The 22026-nt window shown below is 36.8% G+C and overlaps 3 protein-coding genes across 3 annotated transcripts; 1 reads left to right on the top strand and 2 right to left on the bottom strand.

The window, feature by feature from the left end:
* Nucleotides 1-434: 434 nt before the first annotated feature.
* On the bottom strand, nucleotides 435-3969 carry LOC107638595 (ras-related protein RABD1). Its single transcript, XM_016341932.3, has 10 exons — nucleotides 3767-3969; nucleotides 3350-3487; nucleotides 3091-3250; nucleotides 2923-2995; nucleotides 2795-2842; nucleotides 2645-2692; nucleotides 1822-1893; nucleotides 1548-1703; nucleotides 1036-1139; nucleotides 435-751 (listed from the first exon to the last, which is right to left on the bottom strand). Exons 3-10 carry the CDS (start codon nucleotides 3102-3104, stop codon nucleotides 661-663), a joined length of 606 nt encoding a protein of 201 aa, XP_016197418.1. The 5' UTR covers nucleotides 3105-3250; nucleotides 3350-3487; nucleotides 3767-3969; the 3' UTR covers nucleotides 435-660.
* A 99-nt stretch (nucleotides 3970-4068) lies between these two features.
* LOC107635893 (uncharacterized) lies at nucleotides 4069-5404 on the bottom strand. The gene is made up of 4 exons (XM_016339442.1): nucleotides 4783-5404; nucleotides 4604-4665; nucleotides 4392-4480; nucleotides 4069-4126 (listed from the first exon to the last, which is right to left on the bottom strand). The coding sequence occupies exons 1-4, from the start codon at nucleotides 5402-5404 to the stop codon at nucleotides 4069-4071; spliced, it is 831 nt and encodes a 276-aa protein (XP_016194928.1).
* Nucleotides 5405-10998: 5594 nt separating this feature from the next.
* Nucleotides 10999-19449, top strand: LOC107638596 (G-type lectin S-receptor-like serine/threonine-protein kinase LECRK2). The gene is made up of 2 exons (XM_088485225.1): nucleotides 10999-12619; nucleotides 18347-19449. The coding sequence occupies exons 1-2, from the start codon at nucleotides 11114-11116 to the stop codon at nucleotides 19364-19366; spliced, it is 2526 nt and encodes an 841-aa protein (XP_088341351.1). The 5' UTR covers nucleotides 10999-11113; the 3' UTR covers nucleotides 19367-19449.
* Nucleotides 19450-22026: the final 2577 nt, after the last annotated feature.

Raw genomic sequence — 22026 nt, forward strand, 5'->3', positions numbered from 1 at the left:
ATATAGTGTACTCCAGCAAGCAAATCGAATGTACCTTTGTTCATACCTTGAGCAATGAAACGTTCCAACATTAGTATGCCCAAGTCATGTTCTATTTTCTTAGACCCCTTTTTTTTTTCTGCCACTAGTTTTCTTCCTTTTCAATTTGCGTGTACGTTGGGTTGCTTCACTTCCTTGTCATCATTAATTAATAATTATGTAGGTGATTAAATTATTTTATATTAAAAATATAATGTTTGAATTTTTTTTAAAAAAATATTTTATCCAAACATGATATGACTTTAATTGTAATTTTATCGTTTTAAAACAAATATATATTTGTTATATCCAAAAAACATTACTACTAATTTTGATTTAAAAAAATACTTCAACTTCATTTAAACACAAACACTCACAAAATATAAGAATGATATATTTATAAAAAAAACTAAATATAAAAATAACATTAATCTGACATTTTTCTCCATCATCCAAGAATTTACAACTACTATCATCTATGTCACACAGATTTAAGAAATTTTAAGTTGGATTCCTTCATTATCCAAGGATTTAAATATAGACATTGCAACAGTTATTGTAACATAACATAACAAAGTCGAGAACAGTGTCTGTATTTTCATATAACAGTTAACATTTGAGTAGAAAATCTAAGACTTCTACCTAACCACAGCAGTTGTTTTTCTGAGAAATTGGTTGTCCCTTCATTTGAACAGTTTCTGACGAATTACTAGCAGTTGGTTGGCTTCCCATCCTACAGGTAGGTTCCAAAACATCACACAATCAATACTTTTCCATAATAGATTACATGCTACTAAATGTAAGATGATTCGTGTAATAGAACATTAACACTGCATAAAAATCTAGCACAAGTTTAAGAAGAAAAGGGGCATAAACTTATCATGGCCTTTCAATATTTTTTAGTGTTGAAATCTCCACAAAAGTAATCAAAGAACAAAAAATCACAGTTTTTATTGGCCTATGTAATCTGGTAACGGTCTCAAATGAAAAAGAGGGGAAGCAAGAAATATTAGATACTTCTTCTTAATCTCTGCTGCCATAGTTAAGAAAGCCTGCTCCACATTGATTGAATCTTTAGCACTTGTCTCGAGGAAAGGGATGCCAAGCTCATCTGCAAATGCCTGTCATATATGATTATAACACAATAATGTTAGACAAACTATGGTTTTCTTACTCTTCTCTTATTTTACATGGAGAGTAAATATTTAATTACTGTGGAGTCACTCGTTTACTTCTTTGAGTAAACAATTCTATATTCATTAATCAGTAATAACTACTGAAACATATCACAAGACGAACATGTGCTCCTAAAGGAAATAGGAAACATTACATGCTAACACATGGAAGGTTACCTAAACATGATCTAGACCTTAGAGTAAAAACTTCTGTTGAACAATAAATATGATGAAAGAAAACATGTATGAAAAGGTATAAAAATTAATTGGAAAAAAAAAGGAAAAACTTCCAAGAAACAAGAAAATTGCTCAATGAATGTGCACAGGAAAACAAAAAGATACTTAGACATTTACCTTAGCAGTTTGAGTATCAACAACCTTATTCTCAACTAAATCACATTTATTGCCCACAAGAAGCTTGCAGACACTGTCACTAGCATATCTATCTATCTCATGCAACCACTGCTTCACATTGTTGAAGCTTTCCATCTCGGTAACATCATAGACAATCTGTCACAATCCCGAACTCCATAATTTTAGATGTTTGCTTTAAAAACAAGTTTATTGGTGCTAAGGCAAGCATGCATTTCTAGCTTTAGAGGATTCATATGACAAGAAAGTTACTTACAATAATTCCATGTGCTCCCCTGTAATAACTGCTTGTTATGGTCCTAAAGCGCTCCTGACCAGCCGTATCCCACTAAACAAATTAAATAGAGAAAGTATCAGACATCAATTCTTAGGAAGAAAGATGGTGTCTTGACTCTTGAACACTGGGCACCATCATTGATCCTTCTTTCAAAGATTTGCAGTGAGACAAAATGAATCATGCAATTGAGTTCTAATTACAAAGACATCTAGAAAATACATCAAAACAGACACATTCAGCCTCAAGAGTGCAACTATAAGAAAGAAATGCAATGTTACCATGTGGCCACCATAATCAGAGACTGGAGCACACCGTTATAACAAAATGGTTATGACCATGCTGAACTTTGCCGAAATTGGTTATGTCAAAATCACACAGACAGAGAGGACACATGAGAGAAATCAAGAATTCACTATCGTTGTTTATGCTGTACACATTCCATGGACCACAGTCCACAGATTACTACGCCAAAGGTGAGTAAATTTGTAATCTGAGGGATGTGGGGCATTATACTCATAATAGGATTGGTTTTAATGAGAAGAAAGTACAAACCTAAATGTAGTTGAAACCAAGCCAGATATATAATAATAATAATAATGGAACTAAAAGAAGCCATGGCATGTGCGTTAATTGTTTTGTTTAAAACATAACGAAGCTTCTTCATTTTTAGTATATAGTTTTGAGGCTTTTGCAAGATTGGACATGTATAGTTAGATCACCGACGGAAACAAGGGTTACAAACAGAAAAAAAAGGGCCATAGAAATTGACATAATATTTAAAAAAAAAAAGAAAAAAACTCACAATCTGCAGCTTGATGGTCTTCCCTTCCAGCTCCACAGTTCTGATTTTCTGAAAATAAATAAATAAATAATAGAGTGAAATTATAATGAGTATTGAGAAAGGCGTAAACAGTGAAGCAAAGTAACAAATGGAAAATATTAGGTTACATACGAAATCAACTCCAATGGTGCTGATGTAGCTGTCGATATAAGAATCATCCTGAAGAAATTAATCAAAGACAGAGAGCGGGTGAACAATTAGAAGAAGAGGAAAAAAGAGAGTGAAAAGGAGGGTTTTACAGCGAATCTGAGGAGGAGGCAAGATTTTCCGACGGACGAGTCACCGATTAGTAGAAGCTTGAAGAGGTAATCGCTGTCAAATCCATTCAAATTACAACAATTAATTAATATTAATAATTAAACTTAAAAAGGGGAAAGAGAGAGAGAAAGAGAGGAAAGGAAACTCACTATTCGTTGCTCATTTTGAAAGGAATGAAATGAAATGAAAGGAAAGGAAAGGAAACTAGCTCTCTCTACTCTTCCTCCTTGCTTGCTTGATCCGTTGCAATGGTCAAATTAAATGATTGCTTCTTTTCTTTTTCTTTATACACCTTTTGTTAAACAAGTTCTGTCGACAGCAACAAGGTAAATACTCAATTAAACTACTAATTACCTTTTAATTCTTTCTTAAGTACTAACAAATAAACAGCAGAGAAAGAGACGTTACGGTTTCAGACTGGTAGCGGTGCGGCCTCAACACTCCCACAAACGACGCAGTCCACTCTGCCAAGAAATCTCATTGAAAAACATTTTATATGTGCTGTCATGTGTTGGGAAAGAAAAAAAAAAAAAAAAAGACAAATAGCTACTTAACCTTTTGTTCTACGAGCATTTTTGTCTCTAACCATTAAAAAATACTTTTAAGTTCCTGACCTTCACAAAATTTGGACGGATCAGTCCTTCCGCTTAAATGCCTCCGTCAGGGACTGATCCGTCCAAATGCCTCCGTCAAGGACTGATCCGTCCAAGTTTTGTGAAGATCAGAAATTTAAAAGTATTTTTCAATGATCAGAGACAAAAATATCCGCAGAGCAAAAAATCAGGGTCTATTTGTCCTTTTTTAAAAAAAAAAAAGAAAGGAAACATGTTTTACTAATCATTCACCAGCAAAAATTACTTGGACGAAGTAAATGAAAAAACTGTTTATCTACCTTTTTTATAATAATTAGTTGATATTTTTTTAAATTAGTAAAAAATTATTTTTTTAATGAAATAATAAATAAATATCTCACAACAATACTAAGAAACAAATGTTTTTTTAATTCCTATGATATTTTTCTAGACTCAAGACTAATCTGCAACAAATTTGAGTTTTTTTTTTTTGGACTAAGGCCTGGGCCAACACAACCCAGGCCCCAAAGAACTCCTAAGCTGCCACAACAATTCTCATTGTGCAAGAGAGGCGCTGCACTTTTCTTCCCTTGCAGCAATTCCCTTTTCCCATCTGATTGCAAACACATTTTTCAATAGGTTTGACATTTGTGTTGCTTCTGAAATCGATCAAAACACAGCTTCTGTTTGATGCATCATCTATAATCCAATCTCATTTTTCGCTGCAGATTCAATCTTCTTTCCCGTTTGTGACTTCTTCCGAATCTCTCATTTCCTTTGCAAGTGTTCCAACTTCAAGGCCGTTGTCAACCCCGTCCGCTATCAACCCCCTCCACCCTCCGGCAACAGCAATCCAGTATCGCAGAACACCACATCACCTTGTGTACAACTCGTCAATTCCATAGATTATGCTCAAGCTAGTTATTCGCACATGTAACAGACACAACTTCACCATTCTACCAGTAACCTAATCTAACATCCAAGATCAATGTCAAAGAGCCCACATCTGTAAACACCTCCATCAAAGTAGCACCCTCCGAGCTCCGCATGTCTCATCTGCTACGTCTGCCTCTCAAATCCGAAGTGTAACCTGGAGCGCCAAGTTATTATCCACAGCACCTATACAATTCGCCACAGCTCCCAAAAAGCTCCCTGTCAACACTTATTATGTATTAGCACTTATTGAAACGCCCAAGATGTCCTTACGAAGAATATTCCTGATGGAGGGCTGCATAAACGTGATCCAATTTTGGTGAAGAAACCCCTGACCTGTGAGCTTGGCGACTTCATGCGCTAATAAGTTTGCTTCTCTGGGTGCCCAGGTAAAGCCACAATTAGGCATGCCTTTTACTAAATACAATATGTCATCTAGTATAACCTGAATATCTGCAATTGATGCATGTGACTTTAAGGCTTGAACCAGTATCTGATTATCTGATTCTATGATAACCTTCTCCATCTGAAATTTTTTTGACATAATTAGAGCTTCCCTAACCGCTAATGCTTCCGCAGCTAATGGCGAAGTGGCGACTATTGTGGAGTTGATTCCTGTGAGAAGGGATCCGTTAGAGTCTTTGAATACCGCTGCTGTGGCTCCTGCAGAGCGTGTCTCAACGACCGCTGCGTCAACATTGCATTTGATCCATCCTGCCGGTGGCGGTCTCCAGGTAACCCTGCTACCTGACCTTCTTACACTAGTTGAATGCTTCGCTGGTTCCTCTTCCAATTCTGCAAATTCTAGTTCCATTAGTTTAGCTTTGTGAATCACTGCTGTTGGATTAGGACTAGTCCTCTGATGCACTGCTTGATTTCTTGCTTTCCACACTTCCCAAACTAGAAAACCAACCTTACTGCTCCAAAGATCATAATTAGCCCCTATATTCAACTTCATTTTTCATAAAATATCCATCATCCACTTCCCAAAAGAAGAGACTGATAGGCTCATAGAACAACACTGGATTTGGGCTCCAAACCATACTGCTCTAGTCCAGGGACAGAGTAGCAATGCATGCTCTGTGGTCTCTGGTTCCTGCAGACAAATAGGACACATAGGGGTGTTAGTGACTCGTTTATTAAACAGATTTCCAAAGACAGGTAATATGTTATGCGAAGCTCGCCACAAAAACGTTCTAATTTTTTGGGGAACTCTTAATTTCCAAATCTCCTGCCACAAAAACTTAAAATCATCACTGGTAGATGGGTTATTATTGCTACCCAAGCTGGCTTCACTCCTAGCAACGTGATAACCCGACTTAATAGTATACATGCCATCCGACTTGAAAGGCCAGCTAAACTTATCCTCCCTTCCAAAAAGACTTACTGGTGTTCTAGTTATTTTATCGACTGAAGCTCCATCAAAATACATCCGTAACTTATTCATATTCCACCCCTCACCCTCAACAACCAGATCCTTGACAAACTTAATATCATTATTCCTAATGATAATATTCTTATCCATATTCATAATCCACATGTCTTCCTTGGTTCTCACTCTCTTTCCATTCCCTATCAACCATCTTCCATTCCTCAAAAGAAAGTCCTTACCATGAACAATACTCTTCCACATCCATGAAGCTGCCTTGCCAGCCTTAACATCTTTAAAGTCCTCCTTTGGATAGTAAATAGCTTTCAGTACCTGAACCCATATTGCATTAGGATTTTCTAATATTCTCCACGCCTGTTTTGCCAAATGCGCTATATTCTGACTATATAAATCCTTAAAACCAATCCCTCCATCCTTCTTACTAGCACAAATCTTATCCCAGCTCTTCCAGTGGATACCTCTTTCCTTATCTGAAGACGCCCACCAAAATTTGGCTATTCTTTTACTGAGCCGTTGACAAAATCCTTTAGGAAAAAGAACCACATTCATAGCATAAGCAGGTATTGCTTGGATAATCGATTTGATGAGGACCTCCTTCCCAGATTGATTAAGGAGTTTTTGTTTCCACCCACCTAGCTTATCCACCACTCTGTCCTCAATCCAACTAAGAGCTCTATTCTTTGATCTCCCCCAGTGAGCCGGAAGCCCAAGGTACTTACCTGGTCTATCCCAAGCTGACAAACACAAAATCTCTTCAATATCTACTCTACTTCTAATAGATATCTGATTCCCAAACGTGATCCCGGACTTATCCAAGTTGATCCTCTGTCCTGAGGCTGCGGTGTACATGTTCAAAATATTAATGAGCTGGAAAATTTCCTCTTCACTATCTTTGGAGAAAATAATACAATCATCTGCAAAAAGGAGGTGTGAAATAGCTGGAGCAGTAGGCGCAATTTTAACTCCCAAAATCATGCCCTCTTCTCTAGCCTTATCCATTAAAATTGTAAAAACCTCAGCTGCTATGATAAAAAGGTACGGTGATAAGGGATCCCCCTGCCTAAGTCCCCTCTGCGGCTCAATGGTAGACGACAATAAACCATTAATCTTAATCTTATAGCTTACTTGTCTCACACACTTCATCAACAGCTCTATCCAATGAAAATTAAACCCAAAGGCCCTCAGAATTGCTTCTAGAAACGACCACTCTAATCTATCATAAGCTTTATTCATATCAATCTTAATGGCTAAATTCCTAGAAGCATTCATCCCTTTTTTTTGTCAAAGCATGGAACATTTCCTGCACTATGACCAAATTGTCCTGAATTAGGCGTCCTCCCACAAAAGCACTCTGAATGGGGGATATAATCTTGTCTATTATTTTCCTAAGCCTATTAACCAACACTCTGGAGATAATTTTGTAAATAAAGTTGCAACAACTAATCGGCCTAAGCTGATTAAGGGTTTCCGGATGATTAGCCTTAGGAACAAGTACAATAATAGTTTCCCCAATGCTACTCGAAAAACTCCCGTCTTGAAAAGAACTCTTAACAACGTTACAGACCTCTGTGCCAACAACTGTCCAGTACTTCTGAAAGAAAAGACCATTTAGACCATCTAGTCCCGGTGCCTTGAGACTTCCCAAACTAAAAGTATCCTCTTTAATTTTCTTATCAGTAACCTCCTCCATGAGCTGCTCATTCATATCATCAGTCACTCTAACAGGAATATGGCTTATGCACACAGCCATATCTAAGTTCTCTGAGGCCTTAAAAAGATTCTGAAAGTGATCACCTGCTAGCTTGAGAATATCCCTTTCCCCACTCACCCAAACCCCTGCAGAATCCTTTAATCTCTCTATTCTATTCCTATCCCTTCTTTGGATAGTAGAGGCATGAAAGAATGATGTGTTCTTGTCCCCAAATTTCAACCATTTCACTCGGGACCTTTGACCCCAATATTTCTCCTCTTGTCTCCATAATCTAGTAATCTGCAGTTTAAGCCTGTTAATCTCGTCTTGGCGAGACTCTGTAAAATCAGCTTCCTACATCTGCTTGAGGTGAAACTTTAAATTTTCTATTTCAATATCTGCCCTTTTAAAGGTAGCTCTACTCCATTTGGTCAGTTCCTTCTTACAATTTAAGATCTTCCAATTCAGATCTCTCCAGTGATTAGCTCCTGTAGTACCAGCACTCCATCCTCTTCTTATAACAGTATCACAATCAACATGATCCACCCAATACGCCTCAAATTTAAAATTCTTGGTCCTTCTACCTCTAGGTTTAACATTGAGAACTAGAGGGCAATGATCTGAGCTAATAGGTGGTAAGGCTGAGAGCGTAGCATGTTCAAAAACTCTTCTCTATTCCCAATTGACAAGAACCCTATCAAGTCTCTCCTTAGTAACACAGCCATTCCTTGGATTACTAAACCACGTATATTTCATTCCTTGCAGTTCCAAATCGAAAAGAGCATTCTCATGTACAAAATTCCTAAAGGCTTCTATCTGACTAGTTGGTTTAGGATGCAAACCCACTTTCTCATCTTGTGAGATAACATCGTTAAAATCACCTATCAACATTCTTGGCTGAACCAAATTGCTACTCACAAAAGTTAATTCCTTCCACAAGTCCCTCATTTTCTTGTAATCCGGGTGACCATACACAAAAGTAGCCTCCCAAACTTTATCATTACCACTACTAATTCTAGTTTTAATAAAATTATCACACCAAGCATAAATATGAACATTTATATTACTTCTCCAAAAGATACAAAGTCCCCCGGAAAGCCCCCGGGATTCTACACAAAACATGTTTTCAAAACATAACTTTCTCCTGATCCTATCGCAACTAAGTTTACTAGCTTTAGTCTCCATAAGGAACAAAAGGGACGGCCTGAAAGATTTACAAATATTCCTTAATTCATGCACTGTCGAAGGGGCCGCCATTCCTCGACAGTTCCAGCTGACGACAATCATGGCTGGTGGTGGGGCATGTCAAGGCCCGCCTCCTCAGCCATGTCTGTTTCAGCATCTTTTTTACACTTCTTACATGGTTGTTGCACACAAATTTCCTTAGCTTCCTTCATATCATCTCCATAGTCTAAGTTGATGATTAAATCTCTCTTTCTTTTGAGTTTCAGGTGTACCCCTAAGTTGAAAGCCAGCTCAGAAGCCCACTGGTAAACAGTACTCTGCTGAGGCATTGCAACGCTATCATGTTCCATTTCATGCTGATCCTCTGCTAGCTCAACGAAATACTCCTCACCATTTTCCATCATCTGAATCATGGTTTTGGAACCTGCATTGACAATTCTTTTCATTTTTGGTTTTTCTCTGTAACTCCACAACTGATCTGCATTTTGACATATAGTATCTGTCCTCTTGTTTGTTTGTTCCTGTATTTTTTCGGTGAATTGTTGGCTTAGTTGAGGCTCCTTTTTACCGAAAAGCAAATTCAGCTCTTCCTTTATTGTTAGACGGGCGCTATTGTTCATTCCTCCTTCCTCTGCATGCAGGTTTCCTATTTTTTGCTCAGTTACCATCAACACAGACTGCTGGAAGTCATCCAATGTTATTTTCGGAACAAAAGATTGGGCCTCCTTATTCTCCTTGACTTGTACATGGTCCTGTAGCCCCTTAGAAGGTTGCCCTGCATCCCAATGATCCTCTTCTGCCACCCGAAGCGTATCCTTCCCTTTACTCATCCTATTAATAAAGACTCTTGGCTCCTCACTCAGTCGTAAATGCTGCTCCTCATGATTAACACGCTTGGATGATAAGCTTTTTGATTCAACATCAATCTGCTCCCTAGATCCCTGGCTCTCACTGCGATGGACTCTCTGATGCTCCAGGTTAGGCTCGAAAGAACTCTGAAATCCTCTCCCTACTCTGTTTTCCGTACAACTTTCCTCTGCCCTCTGCTCCTTCAAGGTCTGTATGTTCGCACACTCTCCTTCACACGCTTGTATATCATCCACCCACTCCCTGCTGCCCTCCTCGTCTTGCTGCCTTGCCCCCTGTCCAGAATGGTCTTAGCTCTGTTGACTCCCAATTCCAAAGCATACCGCGGTTTTGTGGCGTCCCAACATGCTATAGCCATTGGATTTTTGCATTCCTTCTTGTTATGACCAAAAATTCCACAGTTTAGGCAGTAGTTATCCTGAATCCTTTCATATTTAAGATCAACCCACAAATCTGGATAATTTTTTCTAGTTAGCCAAAAACCTGTAGGTAAAAGTCTAGTGACGTTCAAAATTATCTTCACCCTCAAAAAGGTTATGTGAAGTAAGTTATTCCCTCAAATTTGAGTTTGTTTAAACGGATTATTCAACTAACGGGAATGGATATGACACCAATTAAAACAAATATTATATTGTTCATAGGTCTTCGTTTTGGGCGGAGTGGTTTGTTTTTTTCTTTCATTATTTGGGTTTGGATACATGGACTTTTGCTTAAAGCCGAACTAATGATATCTAGCCCTATTTGGATGCCTAAGGCCCAATCGTAGCCAGTGTATGCCAAAAACCAAACATGACAAGATAAAAAAAAAAAAGACAAACATGAAAATCTTTCTTTTCGTGAAGAATAAAGTTGGTGATTTCGGATTGGTTTAGTAAACCTTTTTAAAGAGATATTTCTATTTTTAAAAAGTACAAGTATTTTATTTTTCGTTTGATAAATCAAAAAATTTATATGCTTGTACTTTAAGTTTTTAAAAATTAAAACTGTTTTTAAAAATCAACTTATACTTATCAAAATTAAAAAATCTAATATAATTTTAAATATTAATTAATATCTAAATTTAATTCTTATATTAATATCGATAAAAATATTTTTAAATTTTAAAAATTATTTTATTAAACATATTTATTTTTATTTATATTTATTAAAAATTATTTTTAATTTAATTTACCAAATACATAAATACTACCACTTTTCAAAAAATGACTATGAACAACCGCTGAGAAATATCATACATTTATATTATATTATTCTTTATTTTTTATTTTTAAGTAGAATAGTGAACGTAGTATATCTATACATTTTTGCTATCCCTTTGTCTTTTAACATTTTTTTCTTCATTGAATCAGTCGTCGGAAAATAATTTCCACACAATTTGCTCCTTAATTTCTCATGACTACTTTTCGAGTCTAACATAAAAATCAAGGTCCCGACTTGCATTGAATGTTGTGAAAACGAAGGTAAATTCCAATTCTTCGTTGACTTTAAGCTATGCATTTGCATATATATGCACACGTTTTCCACTGTTAGTTTTCATGCACACAAGTTATATGATAAAATTATGCTTAGAATCAAGAACAACTAGTTACCAATTCCGTTTTAAAACACAACAAAAATTTAGTTTTTCCATGCATGCAATGATGTTTCTTGAGCAGAAGTATCACCTAATGTTCTGTTTCTTCCTAGCTTTACTTCCATTTGCCAGTGTTGGTCAGAGCCATAAGAACATTTCATTGGGTTCTTCCCACACTGCACAAGCAGGTAATTCCACTTGGGCAGTATCACCATCTGGTAACTTTGCAGTTGGTTTCCAACAGATTGAGGAGAATGGGTTCTTGCTATCCATTTGGTTCAACCAAATACCGGAAAGGACCATTGTTTGGTCTGCCAATGGAGGAAACCTTGCACCAAAAGGTTCCAAAGTTGAGCTTACCTCAGATGGATTTTTCTTGCTGAATGATCCCACCGGCAACCGAATATGGTCTGCTGGATCCTCCGGCAGTGGAACATCCCATGCTGCCATGGTTGATACCGGCAATTTCGTGTTGGCGAGTCAAAGCACCGAGTACTTATGGCAAAGTTTTGATCATCCCACTGACACAATCTTACCAGGACAAGTTCTAAATCAACCAAGTACTCTTGTTTCTAGATATTTGGAAACAAATTACTCAAGTGGAAGATTTAAGTTTATATTAAAAGATGATGGGAACCTTGCACTTTATACTACACAGTATCCGTGGAGCTCTTCAAATTTTAATTATTGGAGTACACATACTTCTGGCAGTGACTTCTCATTAGTCTTCAATCAATCTGGGGTTCTTTTCCTTCGGGCAAACAATGGAAGCATAATCAGCATGATATCATCAAAGACTGCTTCCACCCAAGATTTCTACCAGAGAGCAGTGCTTGAATATGATGGAGTTTTCAGGCATTATGCCTACCCGAAGAGCAGTAACTCCAATACAAGAAGCTGGAAGATGGCATGGTCAACTGTTTATTACTTACCGCCAAATATCTGCTTGGATATTAGGGAAGATTATGGCAGTGGAGCTTGTGGATTCAACAGTTATTGCACTTTTGATGATGGGAAAAAGAGTTGCCATTGTCCATCTGGATATAGCTTCATTGATCCAGCTGATGTGATGAAAGGATGCAGACCGGACTTTGATTCACAAAGTTGTGATGGATCTTCCCCAGAAACAGATCTTTTTGATTTCTATGAGATGGAAAATACAGACTGGCCTCTGACAGATTATGAATATTTTGAGCAAGCGAATGAGGACTGGTGCAGACAGGATTGCTTGAGTGATTGTTTCTGCGCTCTTGCCATTTTTAGAGATGCTGGGTGTTGGAAAAAGAAGTTACCCTTCTCCAATGGAAGGAAAGATCCCAGTTTTCAAGCAAAAGCTCTGTTAAAGATAAGAAAAGATAATTCTACCTCCAAATGTGAGGGTCCAGTTAGAAAGAAAGATCAATCTAAGCTGATTATAGTTATCTCTGTGCTTCTAAGCAGTTCAGTGTTAATGAACTTGCTCCTATTTGTTGGGTTTTTCTCTCCTTTGTGAGGCCCAAGCCCAACATTTTGAGGGTGTCTCTTGCACCCATTGTGCCACAACCCTAGTTCAGATTTTTGGGGTCATTGAGAGTGAGTGAGAGTAGCCACCAAGTGAGAGAGAAGGGGAAAAACAAAATTCCCGTTTTTGCCCAAAGCAGTAAATTTCAAATATCAGTTTCTCAGTTGTTCACCGTTGGATCGGCTTGAAATTTAAACTGCATGTTCTTATCATCTTGTTCTTCATTCTGGTCGGTGGAGATGTTGATTGGAGATTTGCAGTGAGAGAAATTGGCTTCGCAAGAGAGAAATTAGGTTTCCCGTTTTTACACAGAGCAGCAATTTTGGAACGGCAGTTTCTTATTCTTTCACCGTTGGATCGACGTGAAATTTGAACTGTAGATTCTTCACATCTTGTTCTTCATTCTGGACGGTGGAGATTTTAATTGGAGGTCTACAGAGGGAGAAATTGGCTTCGACAGCAGCTCTGTTTTTTGGGTATATTTCATCTTCTTGCTTTTCATTTGTGAGCTTTGGTGCTTTGATGTTTTGGCTGGTTATATGCACATTTTTGTGCTTTGTTTGAGACTCTCTTGTACCTCATTTGATTATAGTGGAGCTATTTCATTGGTCTGGACGACTCGTGGTTTTTACCTCTTACCTTGAGGGGGTTTTCCACGTTAAAATCTCGGTGTGTTCTTATTATTGCTTTACTTGCTATATTTGCTTGTTATAGTTGCTGCCATATTGTGTTGTGAGTGCTTCCATATTGTTTTTGTGTTGGACATTTGTGTCGTTTCCGCTGCTAGGCTCTTTCATACTGGTATCAGAGCTTGTTGGTATTTTTCTGGGCTTGTGAGTTTGTGAACAATGGAAGCTAATACTAATACTAGTAGGATGATCACTCTTAATGGTCCTAATTATGATTTGTGGAAGTCAAAAATGGAAGATTTGCTTTATGTCAAGAATTTTTATCAACCAGTTTTTGGTACAGAGAAGCCTAATGATAAATCTGATGATGATTGGACTTTGTTGCATAGACAAGTCTGTGGATATATTAGGCAGTGGGTTGACGATAATGTGTTGAACCATATTATTGGAGAGACACATGCTCGGACTCTTTGGATTAAACTTGAACAGTTGTATGCTCGAAAAACTGGGAATAACAAGATGTTTTTGATCAAGCAGTTGTTGGCTTTGAAGTATACAGATGGGACATCAATGACAGATCACTTGAATAATTTCCAAGGAATTATGAATCAGTTATCTTCCATGGGTATCAAGTTTGATGAAGAGGTTCAAGGATTGTTACTTCTTGGCTCCTTACCAGACTCGTGGGAAATTCTCAGAATGTCATTGTCCAATTCTGCTCCTGATGGTGTAATCTCTATGGATCTTGCCAAGAGCAGTGTTTTGAATGAAGAGATGAGAAGAAAGTCACAAGGTACATCGACTACACATTCAGATGTTCTTGTTTCTGAGTCTAAGGGGAGAAGCAAAAGTCGAGGTCCTAAAGGTAGAGATCAAAGTAGAAGCAAGTCTCGAGGAAAGTATAAGAATATTGAGTGTCATCATTGTGGTCAAAAGGGACATGTGAAGAAATTTTGTTGGCAGCTAAAGAAGGAGAAAGCCAAGGCAAGTAAAGATAAGAGCACAAATAAAGATGATGGTAGCAAGGAAGACAAGGTTAATGTAACTCATGATGATTTTCTTGTTGTTGAAGAGTTTGAATCTGTTAACCTTGTTGATAATAGCACTAGTTGGGTGATTGATAGCGGTGCTTCTATTCATGTTACATCTAGGAGGGATTTGTTTACGTCCTATACTCCTGGTGATTTTGGTGATGTAAAAATGGCTCATCAAGGTGTTGCAAAATGTGCCGGTGTTGGACAGGTTTGCTTGGAAACCTCCAACGGTACCAAGTTGACTTTGAAGCGTGTGAAGCATGTTCCAGATATTCGGTTGAACTTACTTTCTGTTGGTAAGTTGTGTGATGAAGACTTGGATAGCTCATTCTCTCGTGATAGTTGGAAGCTCACCAAGGGTTCCATGGTTGTTGCTAGAGGTACTCGACACTCTACTCTTTATTTAACTCAAGCAAAGATTGTGAAAGATGTTGTTAATGCTGCTGAGTTTGTTGACGAAACTGATTTATGGCATAAGAGATTATGTCATATGAGTGAGAAGGGTATGAATATGTTATCCAAGAGAAATCTTTTATCTGGTTGTAAGGTTGCTTTGCAAAAGTGCAACCATTGCTTTGCTGGGAAACAAAACAGGGTTTTTTTTAAGAGCCATCCACCTTCAAGGAAGCCGGAGATACTTGACTTGGTACATTCTGATGTATGTGGGCCGATGAAGACAAGAACACTTGGAGGGTCTATCTATTTTGTAACCTTTATTGATGATCATTCTAGAAAATTATGGGTTTACACTTTGAAGACCAAAGATCAAGTTTTGAATGTGTTCAAGCAATTTCAAGCTTCTGTTGAAAGAGAAACTGGGAAGAAGTTGAAATGCATTCGTACTGACAATGGTGGTGAGTACTCAGGTCCATTTGATGCTTATTGTAAAGAGCATGGTATAAGACATCAGAAGACTCCTCCGAAGACTCCTCAGTTGAATGGCTTGGCTGAAAGAATGAACAGAACACTGGTTGAAAGAGTTAGGTGCTTATTGTCGCAGTCTGGATTGGCAAAATCCTTTTGGGGTGAAGCTTTGAGCACTGTTGTTCATGTCTTGAACCGGACACCATGTGTTCCTTTGCAATTTGAAGTGCCAGAGAAGGTATGGTCAGGTAAAGATGTTTTTTATGATCATTTAAGAGTCTTTGGATGTAAAGCTTTTGTTCATATTCCTAAAGATGAGAGATCTAAGCTTGATGTAAAGACTAGGCAATGTATTTTTATTGGCTATGGCATGGATGAGTTTGGTTACAGGTTTTATGATCCTGTTAACAAGAAGGTGATTCGGAGTAGAGATGTTGTCTTTGTTGAAGACCAAACATTGAAGGATGTTGATAATGCGGAAAAGCCAATGGTTCAGCCTAGTGATGATTTTTCTGACTTGGATATTACTCCCTCTATGCCTATGGTAGAAGATGGTAGAGTTGAAGCTCAAAATAATGAGCATGATACAAGTGCAGGTGAAGATGGAACAGTTGATCCAATACTTGATGAAGTTGGTGATGATGATCAAGATGAAGAACCAGCTTTAGAAATTCCTGCAAATGCACTTAGAAGGTCTACAAGAGAGAGAAAGCCTTCGTCAAGGTATTCTCCACATGAGTTTGTTTTGTTGACTGATGGGGGAGAACCTGAATGCTTTGGAGAGGCTGTTGAAGATGAAAGCAAAGCTCAATGGCTTGAAGCTATGCAAGAAGAAATGAAGTCCTTGCTTGAGAATGATACCTATGAGTTGGTGAAGCTATCGAAGGGTATGCGAGTTTTGAAGAACAAATGGGTATTCAGAATCAAGAATGAAGAACACAATTCTAAGCCTCGGTATAAGGCTAGATTGGTTGTTAGAGGCTTTAGCCAGAGAAAAGGTGTTGATTATGAGGAGATCTTTTCTCCTGTTGTGAGGATGTCATCCATTCGTGCTGTGCTTGGATTAGCAGCGTCTCTTGATTTGGAGATTGAGCAAATGGATGTGAAGACAGCTTTTCTTCATGGTGATTTAGACAAGGAGATCTACATGGAGCAACCGGAGGGCTTTGTTGTTAAAGGAAAGGAAGATTTTGTGTGCAAGCTTAAGAAGAGTCTTTATGGGTTGAAGCAAGCTCCAAGACAGTGGTACAAGAAGTTTGAATCTGTTATGGGGAAGCATGGTTACCGTAAGACAACTTCAGATCATTGTGTATTTGTGCAAAAATTTTCTGATGATGATTTTATCATTCTTTTGCTTTATGTGGATGATATTTTGATTGTGGGCAAGAATGCTTTGAGGATTAATGAGTTGAAGAAACAGTTGAGTAAGTTCTTTGCTATGAAGGACTTGGGTCCTGCCAAACAAATTTTGGGCATGACTATTACTCGTTATAGAGATTCCAAGAAGCTTTATTTGTCACAGGAGAAGTACATAAAGAAGGTGCTTCAAAGGTTTGGCATGAATGATGCCAAATGTGTTGCTAGTTCTTTTGCTCCTCATTTTAAGTTAAGTACCAAGCAGTGTCCAACCACTGATGAGGAGAAACAAGCAATGGATGAAATTCCTTATGCCTCAGCTGTTGGAAGCTTGATGTATGCTATGGTGTGTACTAGACCAGACATTGCTCATGCAGTTGGTACTGTGAGTCGTTTTCTCTCTAATCCAGGTAAAGAACATTGGAATGCTGTTAAATGGATTATGAGATATCTCAAAGGTACAACTAACTTGAGTTTGAGTTTTGGTGGTGAGAAACCTTTGCTAGTTGGCTTTACTGATGCAGACATGGCAGGAGATATTGATTCTCGAAAGTCTACTTCAGGTTATTTGGTCAAGTTTGCAGGGGGAGCTATTTCATGGCAGTCAAGGCTACAAAAGTGTGTTGCACTTTCTACCACAGAGGCAGAGTTTATTGCAGCAACTGAAGCATGTAAAGAGTTGTTGTGGATGAAGAAGTTTCTTGCAGCACTTGGTTTCAAGCAAGACCGTTATGTGTTGTTGTGTGATAGCCAAAGTGCTATTCATCTTGCCAAGAATTCTACTTTTCATCCAAGATCTAAACACATTGATGTTAGGTATCACTGGATACGGGATGTGTTAGATTCAAAGTTGTTGGAACTTGAGAAAGTTCACACTGATGACAATGGTGCTGATATGATGACAAAAGCATTGTCAAGAGAAAAGTTTGAAACATGTTGTTTGATCGCCGGAATGGCGAGAGCCTCCACCTAGTCGAGAAGGGGGAGATTTGTTGGGTTTTTCTCTCCTTTGTGAGGCCCAAGCCCAACATTTTGAGGGTGTCTCTTGCACCCATTGTGCCACAACCCTAGTTCAGATTTTTGGGGTCATTGAGAGTGAGTGAGAGTAGCCACCAAGTGAGAGAGAAGGGGAAAAACAAAATTCCCGTTTTTGCCCAAAGCAGTAAATTTCAAATATCAGTTTCTCAGTTGTTCACCGTTGGATCGGCTTGAAATTTAAACTGCATGTTCTTATCATCTTGTTCTTCATTCTGGTCGGTGGAGATGTTGATTGGAGATTTGCAGTGAGAGAAATTGGCTTCGCAAGAGAGAAATTAGGTTTCCCGTTTTTACACAGAGCAGCAATTTTGGAACGGCAGTTTCTTATTCTTTCACCGTTGGATCGACGTGAAATTTGAACTGTAGATTCTTCACATCTTGTTCTTCATTCTGGACGGTGGAGATTTTAATTGGAGGTCTACAGAGGGAGAAATTGGCTTCGACAGCAGCTCTGTTTTTTGGGTATATTTCATCTTCTTGCTTTTCATTTGTGAGCTTTGGTGCTTTGATGTTTTGGCTGGTTATATGCACATTTTTGTGCTTTGTTTGAGACTCTCTTGTACCTCATTTGATTATAGTGGAGCTATTTCATTGGTCTGGACGACTCGTGGTTTTTACCTCTTACCTTGAGGGGGTTTTCCACGTTAAAATCTCGGTGTGTTCTTATTATTGCTTTACTTGCTATATTTGCTTGTTATAGTTGCTGCCATATTGTGTTGTGAGTGCTTCCATATTGTTTTTGTGTTGGACATTTGTGTCGTTTCCGCTGTTAGGCTCTTTCACTATTAGTGGCGGGTTTTTCAGTTGTATACTGGTGGAGATCTAAGAGTTCTAAGGCAAATCAACCTAGCCAATCCATTGTAGGCACTTGTCTTAGAAGTTTCACTTTTGAAGAGTTGAGGAAGGCAACGAATGGGTTCGAGGAGGTGCTTGGTCAAGGGGCATTTTCAACTGTCTACAAAGGAGTTTCATTTGATCCTACCTGGAGCCACATTGCAGTTAAGAAGCTAAACAACATGGTCAAAGAAAATGAAGAAGAGTTCAAAACAGAGGTAAGTACATTTGGTAGGACAAATCATAGGAATTTGATCCAACTCTTGGGATTTTGCAATGAGGGAGACCACAGAATGCTTGTATATGAGTTCATGAGCAAAGGTTCTTTGGCAAGCTTCCTTTTCGACACCACCGAAAGGCCTAGTTGGTTTCAGAGAATGCAGATAGCATTGGAGACAGCTAGGGGAATCTTGTACTTGCATGAAGAGTGTAGCACTCAGATCATACACTGTGACATTAAACCTCAAAATGTTTTGCTTGATGAATCTTTCACTGCTAAGATATCTGACTTTGGCTTAGCCAAACTTTTGAAAATTGGTCAATCCAGAACCAATACAGGGATAAGGGGAACCAAAGGGTATGTTGCCCCTGAGTGGTTTAGAAACATGCCAATTACCATCAAGGTTGATGTCTACAGTTATGGAGTGCTATTACTAGAGATCATTTGTTGCAGGAGGAGCTTTGAAGCAAATGCTGAGAATGAGAACCAGATGGTGCTGACAGATTGGGCCTATGATTGCTTTCATGAAAGGAAACTTGATTTGTTGGTGAAAGATGACAAAGAGGCCTTAGCTGACATGAAGATGGTTGAAAAGTATGTGATGCTTTCTTTATGGTGCATTCAGGAGGATCCATTACTGAGGCCATCCATGAAGAAAATCTTGCAGATGCTTGAAGGGTCTATAGATGTACCCGCCCCTCCTGATTTACCTTCATTGATAACTACCATCAGTCTGTAGCTTAATGCATTTGGCTAATAGCCTAAAACTGTTTCATACTTTCATTTTCTTTTGTTGTGTTGTCACTCTTTCAAATAAAAGTTCTTGCGTCTATTAAGGTGTATTAGATTATTTATTTTCTTGTGTTCTAAACATAGATCAGGTTTGGAATATGGCTAGTCAAATATGAAAGCCAAGGTTCCATCATATTTATTTAAGAAATGTAAAAGAGAACAAATTAAGGTATAAATATTAATGGTGAGTTCATATAGATATTTAATGTAGATATCAATGTCAAGGGGGTTGGGGTAATTTACTATTTTTTGTGCCTATCATACCTTATTAGATAGATTAATATATGACAGGGACTTTGATAGCTTATCATGATGAGAGGACTTGTATATAACTATATATACATATTCATTGTTAGATTAGATCTCTCTCCTTTAGTGGCCGTTAAAGCAATTCAGAATACTTTATAGTTCAGTGAAGAACTGAAGATCCTATGGGCATGGACGTATTGTTTTCTTGTTCATCAATTTGCAAACACCTTATTCAGGTATATATTATAGGAAACATTTCAAGTGTACCGGGAGTATCGATGCATCAGTTGTTTTAACCGTTGATTTGAATTATAAAAAATATATATAATATATATTAATTGAAATCAACGGCTAAAACAATTGGTGCTGATACTCCCGTTGCACTTGAAATGTTTCTTATATTATATGATAATGCTAAGAAGACAAAAAATAATAAATTTTATTAATTTTTATTAATATTTTTTTGTTACCAAATATTTTTAATATTATATTCCCTCAACTTGCATTCTACTTTTATTCCTGCAAGTTTCTTCACTCATCACTCATAGGAAAGAAATGGTATAGTGTTAGGGACGTTTAACTCCGTAGATATCGTTGTCATGGTGTTATTTACAATAATGTCAAGCATCCAATTAGGAGAGAGGTTTATGCACTATTATAATAATATAATATAAGTTATAAAAATGATGGAGTTCCTTTCTATGCTGAGTCAAGGGAAAAAAAGTTAAATAAAGAAGTTGAACTTAAGTTATAATTATATACCACCAAATAATTACTGTTTAAAGTATTAACAAAAAAAATTGCATACGTACCAACAGACATACAGAGATGGTTCATCAAATTCTTTGAGGGTTCAACCTTCTATTTGCATTAAGGGAGTCACTTAGATAAAACGGCTAAAATGTTTTTTTTTAAAAGATATTTTTAAGTAACTAAAATTCAATACATATAATTGATTAAATTATATTATTTTTAATATAATTAAATTAGATAAATTAATTTGGTCAAAAAATTAATAAATTATATTTTAAACTGATCTAAATTAATATTTTTTATAAAAAATAATTACAATATTTTTATTATAAAAAATGACTAAAATATATATATATTAAGAATCCTAAATTTTAACCCTTTTTTGTATCGTTATAGGGTTAGAATTTAGGATTTTTAAAATTAAAAAAAAATATATATAATAAAAATATTTTATTCATTTTCTATAATAAGATTATTGTAGTTATTTTATATAAAAAATAATATTAATTTAAATCGATTCAAGGTTTATTTTACCGATTTTTTGACCAAATCAATTTGTCCGATCTAATTTTGACAAAATAATAGTTTAATCAATTATATATATTAAATTTTAGTTAATAACAAATATCTTTAAAAAAGACGTTTTAAATATTTTTATTAGAGTGTCTCTCTTGCATTAATTGCAGCTGAACTTATGAATTGATAAGTCAACTGAGAGCGTATAAACAAATATATATGGCACGCTTGAATTATAATTATCTATACATTCAATTTTTGTAATATAAATTTTATTTGAATTGTTTTAAGGAAAATGAAGGAAGATTGAAATGTATACATTATACACTAGGATATTACAAGTTTACAACTTCCTAAAAGATTGTCTGGTTTAATTAATTAATAACTAGTGACAATGAAAAGTTGAAAACTAATAGTTCTTTTGATTGGATAATAAATTAATAATTGGACCAAGTTCACTAGTGATACCGCTTCTTTACAAGTTACAAATATGAAGGACAAATTTATGATGGAGAAATAGTTAAGAATAATTAACTAAGGTAACTAAGGTAACTAAGAATTAAGAATTCAATCTAAAGCGAAACGCACGTAATCATAAAGTACAGTTTATGATATTTAATTTAAGATTCAATAATAGCTTAGTTCAAACGTGAGACAAAAAAAAGAGGTTCCCAATAATTCAACCCCAAAAGGAACGCTTCAATCTGTGGGCGTCGCAGTCGCATTTGCCTCCGATAAAGAAAAAACCGAAAAGAAAAGTGTGATCATCGATTATCCATTATTTTCTTTTTTTTTTTTGGGTGCAAAATCTTTATTCAAATGCAACTTTACTTGTAAAGATGCTAATAGACTAATAGTAGAAGACATTACAAACTTAATCTAGCAATAGCTTCGTTTCTAAATTATGAAACACAGATACTTTGTTAAGTTGTCGTATTTATGTGTTAGATATATTTTGAATACGATATATACTTAACGATATTTTTTTTTTTGAACAACGGAGCTCAACACAAATAGTGGAGCGGGAAACTAACAATAAAGAACCTGTAAAGACCAGAACAAAAAACTGGCCCTAGTATTATTTCCGGC

The sequence above is a fragment of the Arachis ipaensis genome, chromosome B4 (genome assembly GCF_059453495.1).
Source record: "Arachis ipaensis isolate K30076 ecotype BB chromosome B4, ASM5945349v1, whole genome shotgun sequence".
NCBI classification, from domain to species: Eukaryota; Viridiplantae; Streptophyta; class Magnoliopsida; order Fabales; family Fabaceae; genus Arachis; species Arachis ipaensis.